The sequence below is a fragment of the Gekko japonicus genome, unplaced genomic scaffold (assembly GCF_001447785.1).
Source record: "Gekko japonicus isolate JY-2015 unplaced genomic scaffold, Gekko_japonicus_V1.1 scaffold2775, whole genome shotgun sequence".
In the NCBI taxonomy this organism is placed as follows: Eukaryota; Metazoa; Chordata; class Lepidosauria; order Squamata; family Gekkonidae; genus Gekko; species Gekko japonicus.
Window position 1 is genome coordinate 129,883 of NW_015176060.1, and position 14,656 is coordinate 144,538.

The following is a 14,656-nucleotide window of genomic DNA, read 5'->3' on the forward strand; positions in this document are numbered from 1 at the left end:
GCAAAGGGAAGGAACCACTCTCATTGGCAGTGGCTCTCCAGGGTCTCAGGCAGAGGTCTTTCTCGTCACCTACTGCCTGGCTCTTTTAACTGGAGATGCCGGGGACTGAACCTGGGACCTTCTGCATGCCAAGCAAATACTCTCCCACAGAGCCACGAGCCCTCCCCCCAGTCTAAATGGATAAGCTTCAGAGGGTGACTTTAACAGAGAAACACAGAGGGACGTGTTGAGAGCTTATCATCAGTGCTTGTGGTTAAGGAGGCTGTGAACCAGGAAGTATAGTAACGAGTGTTTGTCTGGTAATTTGTGGGAAAAGAGGGAAAGCAATGGCTAACCTTGAAGATGAGGTGAAGTATGCTGGATGAATTCTGTGCCAAAGAAAAGCTACATTCTGGGACGAGGAACACACAAATCAAAGTATACTTGCCTCTGCTTGCATGTTTTATCACATTTTCATCTTGCTTTACAATGGAGGAGCTTAGGGCGATATACTTTACTACTTTATCCTAACAACGGCCTGTGAAGTAGGTGACGCTAAATGCCATTTATGCATTTTTGAAGCCACACAGCAAGGCAAGGTGAATGAAGGAGAGTTGCCGAGCCCAGGATGACGGCCAGACTTCTTGGCAACTGTCTAACCCTGTGTGCATGGGAATGATCCTGCGAGGGAGCACAAGGGTGCATAGGAAGCCTTTTAAGTTTGGGCGTGGTCCTGACTCAACGCGACTGAGACAGGAGGAGGAAGGCAGTGGTAGAGCAGCGCGGGAGAGGCAGGTCTGACTATGGCACAGGCACAGTTTGTTGTGAGAAGGGCCGCGGCTCCATGGTAGAGCATCTTCTTGGTATGCAGAAGGTCCCATGTTTAATCCCTGGCATCTCCGGTTAAAGGGATCAGGTCGTAGGTGATGTGAAAGACCTCGACCTGAGACCCTGGACAGCTGCTGCCAGTCTGAGTAGAGAATACTGACTCTGATGGACCAAGGGTCTGATCCAGTATAAGGCAGCTCCAATTTTGTTCAAGTACACTGTGGCTTGCGGCACAGGGAATAACTGGCGGCCACTACAGCGGAGTCTGCCAAAGCCGACCTTTAAGGGACAGAGATGAACACATATCGATCTATAACTTCCAGGGTCATCTTTCAATACAAGGAGGGGATGTCCGTGCAACGGAGAGAAAAGGGTCTCACCTCAAGTTTATATGCCCTTTCCCTGCTGAGGGGCTCCAATGGAAAGCTGAGGTTGTTTGCTTCTGCCAGGGACCGCAAATCAAAATAATACTTGGCATAAACACTGGAGGGAACGTTGATGTTGAACTGCAACAATTCCAGAAACTGGCGCTCCAACTCATTCCTGCAAAACAAGGATAGCCCATTTTAAACCCTGCCCTCACACTCTCGCCATGGAGAGCTGTAATTTATTTCAGCTCATGGCAGGTTGATATGAACAAAGTTCACAGGAAGAAAAGGGGTCATAAGAGTCTCACAGGCACTACACAAGCCTGGAAGTTCACTGCAGGACTGGGAACTCCCTTTGAGGCCAGAGTCAAGAAACGCTGACAAGTTGGCCTGCAGGGCCTCAAAGACACGTTCAGAGAAGATTCATGGTTCAAATAGCCACAATCCAACATGGTGCTCGAGTGATGGAATAGGATCTGGGATACCTGGATTCAGCATTCAATCAACCATGAAACTCACCAGGTAACCCCCCAGGTTGCTTCTTAGAGGAAGGAAGAGATAAATAAGACTGACCATTAGACAGGACAGAGTTGGTTTAACTTCTCTGGTTGCTCACTCTAGGCCTTGGACCAGCAAGCACAACGAACGCTTCCCTTGTGTACTTGCATGACTTGACTGAAGTAACCCAAAAAGGTGCAAATTATATATTTTTTTAAAAAATCCAGGGCTGTCACTTGTTTGATAGTGATGTTCATTTACAGAGGCAAGGGAAGACTATTTTGGGCCAAGCTTTCTTCCTTCTCTTGCTAAGCTGCCTGCTTGGACTCTGTCTACCTAACCCATGCAACTTGCAAAATACCCTGAATTGCTCATGATGACCCAACCTCTGACCCTCCTTGTCCACCTTGAGGTGATAGGTCAAAAACATGGCAACTTCAGCATTTCCTTTTACCTAGGTTTAGTCATTTGATTTGTTTTAATCTCTGCTGTTTTCATCTCTTTATTATTTTTCCTGTTGTTAACCATATCTGCTGTTAAATTTCTTATTTTACTAGATTTTAGCATACAGTTGGACAACTTGGTGATCTTCATGTGAGGATGGAAAATGTAGGTCAGAAAAGCTTTAGAATAGTAATAGATAATATCTGCCTTCTTGCACCAGATCACAGCTGAGGCAGATCGAGTTGCAGGAACAGATCTGAAATGTTCGTCCACAAGACCCACATCTATAGGGTGTTCCTTCTCATCAACTATTAAAATTTAGACCAAGGAGCAAACTCACATGTCCTCAACTGTGATATCTTTCAGGATCTGGCAGTAGTCCACATTCCACACAGCCTGGTCATCCCAAACTTTCGATGCCAGTAGAATCGCACCCAGTACAATTCTCTTCCAGTTTGCTGGACAAATATCTATCTCCGCATATGTTAAAAGCCTTTCAAGATATACCTGAAATGACACAATATGACCAAAACTCACTGTGTTTCTCTAGTAAATAGAAATAAGGGGAAGCAGGAGAGGGGAGAGAAACAAGTTAAACCAGCTTTTTCTTGCTTAGAGGACCTTGGGGAGGGAAATTAAATGTTAGTGCTGCGGACTATATTAGCTAGTAAATAGCATGTTTTGGTTATGAATCCTATCATGTTCAGTTATAATCTTCTGCCTGAAAAGGAAAATTATAGTAATGTCCGTAATTAGCCACAGCTTAGCTACTGTAGTGCTAAAATTTATTCGAAAGCTGAGTTGCCAAAGTTCAAGTTTCAGGCTAAAAATCAACTGGTGGCCTGCAAATATCTATGCTGGAAACATCTGGGAACCAGCAAGGATGCTAACAAAGGAGTGATCAAGTAACTGCAGAGAGGTGGACACTATTTGGGGAAATCTAACGATACATTTAAAAAGACTGGCAGAGAAGGGTGTTTGCATTAACCCCCCCCCCCCAGCTTTTGCCATCATGCTTCAACAGATGCTCTCCCACGAACCACTCCAGCTGCATTTGCTCATTGTATCTTACACAAAATATGAATGTGCAGATTAAGAAAGCCCACTTGTTTAATGCAAGACATTTTACTGAGGCTGGAACAGTACCAAAGTAGATTCAAAGTACCACCGTTGGTTCTCCCTTCCTTCCCTTACAGCGGGTTGGATCCAACCCACTTTTCTGCTGGTGAGGAAGAGAAGAAAATGGCCCCCTCTTTGACTATCAAAACGGGTATGCTGAGAATCAGAAGATCTGTATGGACAATAGTTATGTGGGAGAGGAGCTATAATACAGAGGTAAATTGGTCCGTATTGAGCGGAAGAGTTGGCTGGATCCAACCCAGTGCAAATCAGCAAGTGACAGGAATCCAGGGAAACTGCTAGATGGTAAGAAGAATGACTAACAGCCTCTTCATACAGTGATAAGGTATATTATGCATCCGTAACTGGTCCCTTGGCCAAATGGACTACTAACTGGCCAACAGAGGCCCACTGACGAGCATGAAAGGAGGCTTGTCATCCCTTGAATCATTTCCCAAAGGAGGTCTCCAGAAAAACCACAGCTGGTGATCAGGAAGATCTTTGGATCTTGTCCAACAAGCACTGGCTTAAAAAGTTGAACATTCAAATGTATATGAGATCTTGTGGAAGCTCTAAAAGCATCCTTTCAAGACACACTTGGTACCTATGCAAATCTGCTGTGATCAAGTGAGTGTTTTCAAATTAATGCCTTATTTGAGAAATGGTAGTTAGGCAACTTTACTGGGGGGAAACGAAGTTTGCTTATCAGTTACGCAGCATCACATATGTATACAAAGAGATAACAGGTACAACCCAGCTAAAGTTTAATCACCTTTAAGTCCCGTTGATTTTAATTAGAGGGTTTTGAATGTTTATTATTAGCAAATGAAACAAATGAGAATTAAGCGTACTTAACTTTGTCAAGATTGTATCTTGACGTTTTTTCACTGCAGCGATCTGCAAGTATGCTTCCTATAAGTCTGTACATATATAATTAATACTAAACGCTGCCGAAAGAAGCTGGTTAATCCCATATATTCAAGGACAAATGGAACAGCACAAGGGCATACAGGAAGTCTACCAATGTAAACAAAGCGTAGGCGTGGGGATTGTAGGAAGATGGGTGCCAGATTGTGTGTTGTGGGTACGGGAACACGAGCACGGTGAGGGGCATGAGCCCTTAGGTGTGAGTTGATGAGCAATAACCAAAGGACTCTGGGCCACTGACTCTTAGACCGTGGCTCTTAGCCCGTGGCCTGAGGGATCAGCCTGGAAGTTACCAGCACAAGATGTTCTGTGTACCATTTGTTTTGTTGCTGGCTTCTTTACTCTGTGTGTTGTCTGTTCAAGTTTATTCAAATAGTACTATTTATTTACAAAACTTGTATCCTGCCTTTCTGTCACTGCAAGGCTGTCAAGGCAGCTAACAGTTCAAAACGTACATGACCAAATTACGTTATAAAGCCATTAAAATCCATCCCCCTCCCAAACGTACACCGTCAAAACAATTTTTAAAACAAAACACACATGAAAACAGTGGAAAGGCATGCAAAACATAAGGACACTGGGTAGGGAGGAGGGATCGTTGAAGGAATGCCCAATGAAACAAACAAAAAAAAGAATTCTTCAGCCGCTGGGGAACTCGGCAACAGAAGGGGACAGACAAAATCTCAGTGGGAAGAGAGTTCCAGGGCACTGGTGCCATGACCTAGAAGGCCCTCTCCTGGGTTGCCACCTGCCTAATCTCAGAAGGCAGGCACACCCGAAGCAGGCCCTTCAAAGATGACCGCAACAGCCGCGCGAGCTCGTAACGGATTAGGTGGTCCTTCAGGTAAGTTGGTCTCAAGCCATACAGGCCTTCGAAGTTCGAGACCAGCACCTGCAACTGTGCCCACAAACAAATCAGAAGGCAGTGTAGACGGGCCAAGAGTGGAGTGATATGGTCCCTAGGACCCTCTCCAGTCAACATCCCGGCTGCAGCACTCTGTACCAACTGAAGTTTCCAAACACTTTTCAAGGGCAGCCCCATGTAGAATGCATTGTAGTAATCTAATCTAGATGTAAGCAGGGCATGCAGATCTTTTCTGCCCAGGAAGGTCTGCAGGTCATTAACCAGTGGAAGCTGGAAGAAGTTACTCTTGAATACAGCTGTCACCTGCTTATCTAGTAGTAGGCCTGGGCCCATTAGCAGTAGGTCTATAAGTATTTCTGTCAGTTGCTTTGTGTTCCCATTGTAAAAAAATAGAGATAAAAATGCACTAAAAGCATACACACAAACACAAATAAAACAGTGTTATAACAATTAAGGTAAAGGTAAGGGTTTCCCTTGCTCGAAAGCCAGTCAAATCCGACTCTAGGGGGCAGTGCTCAGCTCCGTTTCCAAGCCAAAGAGCCAGCACTGTCCGAAGACTTCTCTGTGGTCATGTGGCCGGCATGATTAAACGCCGATGTGCACGGAATGCTGTTACCTTCCCACTGAAGTAGTACCTATTTACCTACTTGCAATTTCTTGCTTTCAAACTGCTAGGTTGGCAGGAGCTGAGGCCAGAGACGGGAGCTCACTCCGTCACGCGGCACTCGGGTCTCGAACTGCCGAACTACAGACCTTCTGGTCTGCAGCTCAGCATCTTAACCTCTGAGCCACTGCGGCCCTAGTTATAACAATTACTGTTGTCCAAAATCAGATGACGTATTAAACTGTACGGATTCTGAATATGCCACAGACCAAGCATCACACTATTATTCATAAAGGGAATCCAACCATTCCAACTAGACATAGAATAATTGATGTCCCAAACCCCTACACTTGAATTTACCTTCACATCATAATAGCTCAATAAGTTCCAAGTGGAACAGTACTTTTTAGAAAATCTTAATTTTCCTAAATTTTAGAAAGTGGAGTGTCACAGAGTCGATTTGTAAGCTGGAGGTACGACTTAGACATCTCAAAAACCAATAGTGGATTAGTTACTTTGTTTCTACATTTCTGGGTTTTTAAAAAATCAATAAATTTAGATAAAACCTAAGGGATCATCCACACCTATCATGACACAGCTACCCGTGCGCACAAGCTTCAGCACAGGACTTAAAAGAACCCAGTACCCCACCCTCAGAACTCATGGCAACACACTGTCAGTCACTGGGAATAAGAGACTTGAATAACTTACATGGGGGGGAGGGAAGGGGCACACACACTTGCCTGAGCATGCTCTGGATGGGTGTACCAGAACACCCCATGTTCTCAGTTACAGCTCAGAAAGCTGTGGTACACAGATGTGATGGGGATGAAGAGAAGGACAGGGCTCTATTCAACTCAACACCAGTCCCTTTACAAACAAGGAGGAATTATATTCTAGATTCATAACCATATGCCCGGACTGGATTCATAATCATATGCCTATTTTAGTAGGCATTTGCCCCAGAAGCTATTTAAGTTAAATGAAATTAATTGCCACCCTTCTTCGGCTTTAGAAATCTGGCCTAAAACCCTGGTTGCAGTTATTCTGTCAATTGCACTTTACTTCCTTGTAATTAGGACTGCTGACTCTGGTTAAGAAATTGCTGGAGCGGGGGGGGGGGCGGTGGCAGAGTTTGGGAAGGGTGGAGGTTTGGGAAAGGGAGGTAGCTCAGCAGAGATATGATACCATACAGCCTACTCTCTGAAACTATGGAGATTTGCAACCCTACTTGTAACTGATCCCTAGAGTCTTGTCCTTTGACATAAAATTCAAAGCTTCTTGAATAAACATTCCTGAAACCAGATTCAGGGTAGTGGTGGTGGGTTTTGCTGCTACTGGCATTTCTAACACAGCAACAGAACAAAGTCTGAGTCCAGTGGCACCCTTAAGACCAACAAAGTTTTATTCAAGGTAGGAGCTTTTGTGTGCACGCACACGTCCTCAGATACATTGAAACGGAAGTTAACAGTCATACATATAGGCAGAGGGTGAACAGCAAATTCGCATATAAAATAATGAGGATGTTTTAACAGATACAAAGACCAAACAGGAATAACAAGCTAAATTTATATGGTCACCGTTTATTTGAATTTAACTATGGAGGAGAAACACAGTGAAGTAAATGAATATGTCAAAATAGGAGACTGATGTATAAAAGTATCCTTCTCAATTGTGGAATGTTAAGAATCATTAATGAAGACCACGTCATTATGTTCCATTCGTCTCCTCTCAAGCATGGAGATAACTAACCAGAGAGCCAGTTTGGTGTAGTGGTTAAGCGTGCGGGCTCTAATCTGGGAGAACTGGGTTTGATTCCCCACTCCTCCACTTGCAGCTGCTGGGTGACCTTGGGCAAGCCATAGTTCTGTCAGAGCTGTTCTCTCAAAGACAGTTCTCTCAGAGCTCTCTGAGGCGCACCTACCTCACAGGGTGTCTGTCGTGGGGAGGGGAAAGGAAAGGAGTTTGCAATATGCTCTGAGTCTCCGAGTGAAAGGCGGGGTATAAATCCAATCTCTTCTTCGTCTAACGACAGCCTTTTTTTAGAGGTGGGGCGAATAGTTGTGCAGTGCTATGTCTCCTCTGTCACCAGTCAGAGAAATACATTCCAATTACCATTGCATTACATTACACTCACTTTTCCAAATAAGAAATACACTAAAATAAAGAGGATGTATAGCCCTTCTTGGGAAGAATACATTCGTAAGGACTGAATGACTTTAGCGTATGTAGTGAGGTAAGAAACCAATATCCCTGTTCAGTCCTGGGGGGGGGGTTGTTCCAAATGTTGTAATATATGTATGAACTGTTAACTTCCATTTCAATGTATCTGAGGAAGTGTAGATGCATAGGAAAACTCATACCTTAAAGATGCCACTGGACTCAAACTTTGTTCTACTGCCTCCGACCAGCACAGCTGCCCACCTGGATCTAACACAGCAACCGTTATCAACTAATACTAGTTTGATAGATTGCTCACATAATCATGGCTACAGGCACAAGAATGTCCAAGATTACATTCAAATCAAAGTTTTCTGCCTGAAGGGGGGAAAATAACCCTAGCAGGTTATTACTGTTATTAAAAGTCACAGGAGTACACGATAGATAGCCAGGACAGTTTGGAGTACATTGGGGGAAGACAATGAATTAAAAACAGGAGTGGGTTGGAACAGCAAAGCAATAAGGAGAGTGACTCAGCTATGTCCACTAATAAACCGTCTGCTGCAAAATGAGATTATCAGAAACCCTGATAGGCTATTGCTAAATGCTGAAAATGTCAGCAGAATTCCCCCCCCCGAGCTCTGCTTTAAATTTTACAAGCTAATAAAAGCCCAGTAATTACATCAATGGATATACATACACACGCTCCCACTACTGCAACTAGCGCTCTTCTGAAATGCCCCGATGTTTTAAGACAGACAGACCGAACACCCTTATTACGTAAGTCACCTGTCATTATCTAACCTCATCTAATATTCTTAGACTAAATACCAGCAAGAAGGAGTAAGACCTGAAGTCATTAGTGAATCACCCTTTTCTAGGCAAGAGGATATAAAATCTTCAAGAAGTACTTAGCACCCATTTGGCTAACATTCCATTTTAAAATCTCTTGTGCATTTGCTTTTCTTGTTACTTAAATGGCTGCATATAATTTAATATACGCTGGGGTGCACAACATTCCCACACTGGACCGGGTCCCCTAGCTATAATACAACTACATCCCCCATCTGCTGTTAGTTAAGCCACCAGGAGTGGGCTGTCATTAAGCCATGTATCAATGCATGCTTAATGTTGCTGCTTAATTTAATACTTAAAACTGTGGTTTCAAGCTGGTTGCTGAGCCTGGGTTAACCCTGATTAGCCTTAGCCATGATTAGCATGGCTAGCCATTACATGGGCAGTAGTTAAACTCAGCGGGGTAGGAGCTTTGGTGCACACTTGATTGCTTAACTATGCCTATTAGCCCAGCAGAACCTGCACCGGCTTCTAAAAGCAGACAGTGTTAGATATGCTAAATGGAACCATTTTGATATTGGAGGAGGCCACACTTGTATGTAGTTTTGTGCGAGGGCAGCAGTCTCGGACGATCTAGCGCAAAGGTGTCGAACTCATTTGTCAAGAGGGCCAGATCTGACATAAATGTCACTTTGTCGGGCCGGGCCATGTGTGCCATAAAATGTAATGCCAGGTACTGGAGACCTAAACTGTATAAAGGACAGCAGCTGGTAAGCTCTGAGTTGGTGTATTCTTGCTGCAAGGCTCCATGGACTGGGAGGGGGGTACAAAGAAAAAGCCATATGGGCAGACTGGAGAACCAGCGGTGCAGCACTGGGCAGGCGCTCACCACACTGCTTGACTGCTGCAGACGAGGTTGTTCTGCCATGCTGAAGCCACAATCGTAATGGCTCCTCCCACTCCCCCTTCGAGCAGTCTCCTGTTCCTTCCCTTGTACTAGTTGCTCGTGGGCTGCATAAGAGCCCTGGGTGGGCTGGTTCCGGCCCCCAGGCCTTATGTTAGACACCCCTGATCTAGCAGGAACGCACCACCCTTAACTTTACAACCATGAGTCTTTTCCGTATAAAGGAAGTGCCCAGCAAGCACTGCAGCTGCAGCAAATCTTTAGAATAAAGAGAACAGCAGAACAGCAGCAGAACAGCAGCAGAACTAAGCCGCAAAGAGCCCACCTGTAGCCACTGCGAACTTATTACAAACGTAGAAAAGAGCAAGAGTCCAGCAACACCCTAAAGACTAACAAAACATGTGGCAGGGTATGGGCTTTCATGAGTCACTGCTCACTTCTTCAGATAAAGTGATCTGAAGGAGTGAGCGGTGACTCACGAAAGCTCACACCCTTTCACATGTTTTATTAGTCTTTAGGGTGCTACTGGACTCTCGCTCTTTTCTACTGCTACAGACTAACATGGTTACCCATCTTGGGCCCCGTTCACACGGTGAATTTGCTGCGGGAGAGCACAATTGAATGGCGGAGTTTCCAGGTGCGATCACACCGCAACATCCGGCAAGTGCAGTGCACCCGTGGCCGACCTGTGGCATACTGCCGAAAATTTGCAATAAAAAAATACCTGGTCGAAGGTACTAGCAACTGGTTTGCCACGGGCTGCCCGCAGACTCCCTCAGTGTGATCACGCGGGCGCGCCGCTTTTCCCTCCGGCCCCTCGTTGATGCGCAGACGCGGAAGGAAGGAACAGTGGCATGCCGCTGACGCATGGGATCGCGTTCTGGCGCGTTAAATTGCGGTGCTGCAAATAACCACCACCCGCGTTATTTGGCCCGTGTGACCGGGGCCTTGATTGATTACAAATGTGATTACATTTTAATAATAAAGAGAGCAGGTCAATTTTTAAAAAGTCCCCACAAGATCCCACCTACAAGGATTCTAGATGTGAATCCAGAAGTTCTTCCATGGGTTAAAACTATACACGTGCGTGCATAGTACGAGGCGGGGGAGGGGAACGGAAGTTATACACAAGCATAAGTGTAAGCCTCTGTAGATGTGAGACCACATGTGTACAACAATCTTGAAAGTACTGTTACGATATAGTTCCCCAGGGATATATTGCAAAGCTGGTTGGCATCCCTCCCAGGAAAAGCACGTAGCAGGCCCTGGATCAGGTTGCAGATAGTCTGTGGGGGAAGACGACACAAAGGAACCAAAGAGTGGTACAGACTGCTCATTAACTCCAAAACCCAGGTCTCAGAACTCCGAGTGCTGAGAAGAGGTGGAGACTCAAGCTTGTAAAAGGAGAACCGCAGGCTAGCCGAGAACACTTATTCCTTCTTGAAACCCTCCTAGGTCCTGGAATCAGACCCAGGGGGGTGGACTTTACAAGGTCCTCCTGAGTGACAGGACTTTTAAAGGGAGTTAGAACTGTGTCTGATGTGGTTTCGAGTGGTGCACTAGAAAAGCAGAAAGATGCTGGTAATGCACGGCGACCCTTTCTATTCCTGGCAGGCGACATCACACAAGAGAATGCCATGAGGCAGTTTCTGGACTTCTAAGCAAGGAAGAGGACTGGGCCCTCTGCTCTGTTTTCTGTGCTTCTGGTTCAGTGCAGTAGTGCACTCTGTGAATGTACTTCAGTTTAGCATTTACTATGGACCAAAACCAGACGATGGGATTTCCATATCCCACGCATTTTTTCCCCTTTTAGGTATGGATAGCTGACACATGAGACATGGATCTGGACTAGTTCTCCAGTGTGGTTTTTTTGGTGGTGGTGGTTTAAAAGAAAGACATGCACTCACATTGTGGGTAGAGACTGCTAGGAGGTAAGCCGCAGGAGAGGGGAGGAGGGTTTAGCCCCTCTCATCTTTATAGCCCTTTTGCTCTTTAAACCGGATGCTTTGCCCCATCCTGTGCTTCCCTCTTATGGGAGGTAGATGTTAAAACAAACACACCTGCTACCATCACATCTAGTTTGACCAAGTGGACCATGGTGAATGGATTTGACAAAGGAGGGGGAAGGGAAGGCCAGGACCATGGTGAATGGATTTGACAAAGGAGTATAGAGGCCGGGGAAGAGGACAGCAGCAGAAATGTACAGCAAAGGCTTTATTGAGAGCCAGTTTGGTGTAGTAGTTAAGTGCGCGGACTCTAACCTGGGAGAACCGGGTTTGATTCCCCACTCCTCCACTTGCACCTGCTGATGTGACCTTGGGTCAGTCACAAGCTCTGGCACAGCTGTCCTTGAAAAAGAGCAGTTTCTGTCAGAGTTCTCTCAGCCCCACCCACCTAACAGGGTGTCTGTTGTGGGGAGGGGGAGGGAAAGGAGTTTGTAAGCCACTCTGAGACTCCCAAGTGAAGGGCGGGGTATAAATCCAATCTCTTCTTATTATTATTATGATTTTGGAAGGATTAGAAACCCAACCCTTCCCCTTCTCCCACTGAAGAAAAATATTTACAATAGCTCCAAAAAGGAAGAATTGAGCAAAGGAGGGGGGGGGGGAATTCCAAGGATCTCCCTCTCTGTTATTTAGGACTGTATCTTGAAACTGGCAAGGCAACATTGCTAAACATTCATTCCATATGTTTAACAGGGACTGTAATAATTAAGTGCACCTAAGTACAATTACGAAATTAAAACAGAGAAGCCACGGTGGGCCAATGGATGGAGAAAGCCTCACATACGGAAGCCCTGAATTCTACAGTTATACCAGACATGAACTCTCTCTGCCTTTCTATACAGTGAGACTGATAAAGCTCCGGGCCTTCTAGCATGTAGGGGAAAGGAAAGACAGGGATACCTGAATGAGTCATCTCCCATTTACTTCCCAGGATTTTCTTTAAAAACAAACCAACAACTAGCACTAAAAACTGTTCACACACTACAACAGCTGCACCCAGTTAAACATGCTTCAGTCATAATGGCGACTGCACAGGGATGCCGGGCAGTGTTCCCTCTAAGCTGAGTTCGTCTGAGCCAGCTCACAGTTTTTTAGCCTCCAGCTCACAGATTTTTGTCTTAGCTCAGGAAGGAGGGCTCCAGAGCAAACTAATATATGCAGCAGCCAAATCGCTCGCTCACAACTTTAATGCCAGCAGCTCACAGAGTAGAATTTCTGCTCACAAGACTCCACAGCTTAAAGGGAACATTGATGCCGGGGAATGCTCACGTCTTGTCTGAATGACAGCTCCTAAAATCCTGGATACTGCCTGATCCTGCACCTGTGAAGCCTGAACTAGGTTTTCCAGCCACCATATTCACCAACTTGAGATTCAGGCACAATCTCTCCTACTATAAACTCCTCCCCCCGAATGTATTCAGTACAGACCGGCATGATGTGAGGAGAGGAAAGGTTTCGACATTTAAAGAGGGATGAAAAGCTCAATTCTAAGAATACTTTCCTGGGAGTAAGCCTGACTGAATAGACTGAAGTAAGATTCCTAGAAGACCTGCTTTGGATTGCTCTCTTAAACACTTGGAGCAAAAGAGACACGAGACAAAGAACTAGGAGAGTGTGAACCTCGACTCCCACCTCCCCTTCCTGAAAGTCCGGTCTAGCATTACCCCCTTATTTTTAGGTAACTCTCTTTGTCCGCTATTTCGGTTGTTCACCAATTTGGTATGCCCTAGAAAGACAAGCACATCAGAATTAAAAAAGAAAAAAAGAAACCCCGCCTCAGTCCACATCAGCCACAAATGTGCATCAATCACTCATACGGGCCCTTGGCGCATCCATCAGCTCTCATTAATTCCCTTGTCAGTTACTGACAGTTGTCCAAGACTGTTTGGCTTGGAGCTACGATGATTTACAACTGGCCTCACAAAAATGGAAACGTTCCAGCCTCTGACATCCTCCAAATGCCAGCACTCTTACACATACACACACACACACAGCACCTGTGTGTTATATTAATCAATCAGCCTGTAAGAGGATCCCTCTACACCACCGGGATATGATCAAAGATAGACTTTCTTTAAATAGATTTCCTGACTGTATTCAACAATGGTTACAGACGCCTATTCTTTCCCAAATAGTCTGTACGGGTATTGCAGCACAGAAAAAACCAACAGAATATTGAAAGGGCGACAGGTCAAACATAACAAAATTAGTTTAAAACGTGTTCTTTCGTTTAGATAAGCCTGAAGACAGAGATCACTAAAGGTGATGTTTTTCATTCATGAAACAATCCGTTTCCCTATTATTAATAAAGTTAACATCATCAATTTACCTGACCTTTGAGCAACGCAAATGTTGCATGACAACCTAATTCCTGAACAGTGTTTAGAGTAACATCAACAGTCAAAAGTTTCTCAGGAACAGTCTTAAACCAGGCAGGCCTACGAAGAATCCTTTTTTAAGTGGGTCAAATAGCCCTTGCTACTTGAGTATACTCTAATAAATAGCCTGAATGCTTGCAACCAAAGCCCTTGCTTCAGTATAGGAATTATTTTATTGCTGCAAATAATATTGTGGTGGGGCTCAGTCTTTCAGCTGGCTAGCAGAAAATAATAGTCACTCGCACAAAGACAGCTCAGTCCAAGTAAGCAGAGAGGGAGAGTGGAAAACCATCAAAAGCACCGTCTTAATAAGGGGGACAATTACTTCCCGGACCCATATATGGCAACTAGTCTCAGGTCAAGAGATCATGCTATTCATACACTGATCACAATTGTAACATGATGGGCTGTGTCTGAAATTTTCAATGCAGACTGAGTTCGCAGTAGTATTGCCAATTTAATCATCCTAGCTCAGTAGGGGAAAGTTCACTTCAGTGGGAGTTATCAGCAAGGTGTGGGAATCAGATACTGAGCCTCAACTCTCTAGCAAGTGTTCCTAAATGCAACTTTTTAAAGACTTTCAAAAACTAAATCCTCCTTCAGAGGAGGAGGGGGAGAGAAATCCCAAATCTTAAAAGGAAAAAAAAATGTGGGAATCAGATACTGAGCCTCAACTCTCTAGCAAGTGTTCCTAAATGCAACTTTTTAAAGACTTTCAAAAACTAAATCCTCCTTCAGAGGAGGAGGGGGAGAGAAATCCCAAATCTTAAAAGGAAAAAAA

The 14,656-nt window shown here is 44.8% G+C and overlaps 1 protein-coding gene across 1 annotated transcript in view; it reads right to left on the reverse strand.

Annotated features, from left to right (window-relative positions):
* Positions 1 to 14,656, reverse strand: part of LOC107123451 (cyclin-Y-like) — a 58,361-nt gene that overhangs the window by 2,098 nt on the left and 41,607 nt on the right. The window contains 2 exon segments of the mRNA XM_015426701.1: positions 1,188 to 1,350; positions 2,458 to 2,624. Coding sequence (XP_015282187.1) covers positions 1,188 to 1,350; positions 2,458 to 2,624 — 330 coding nt within the window.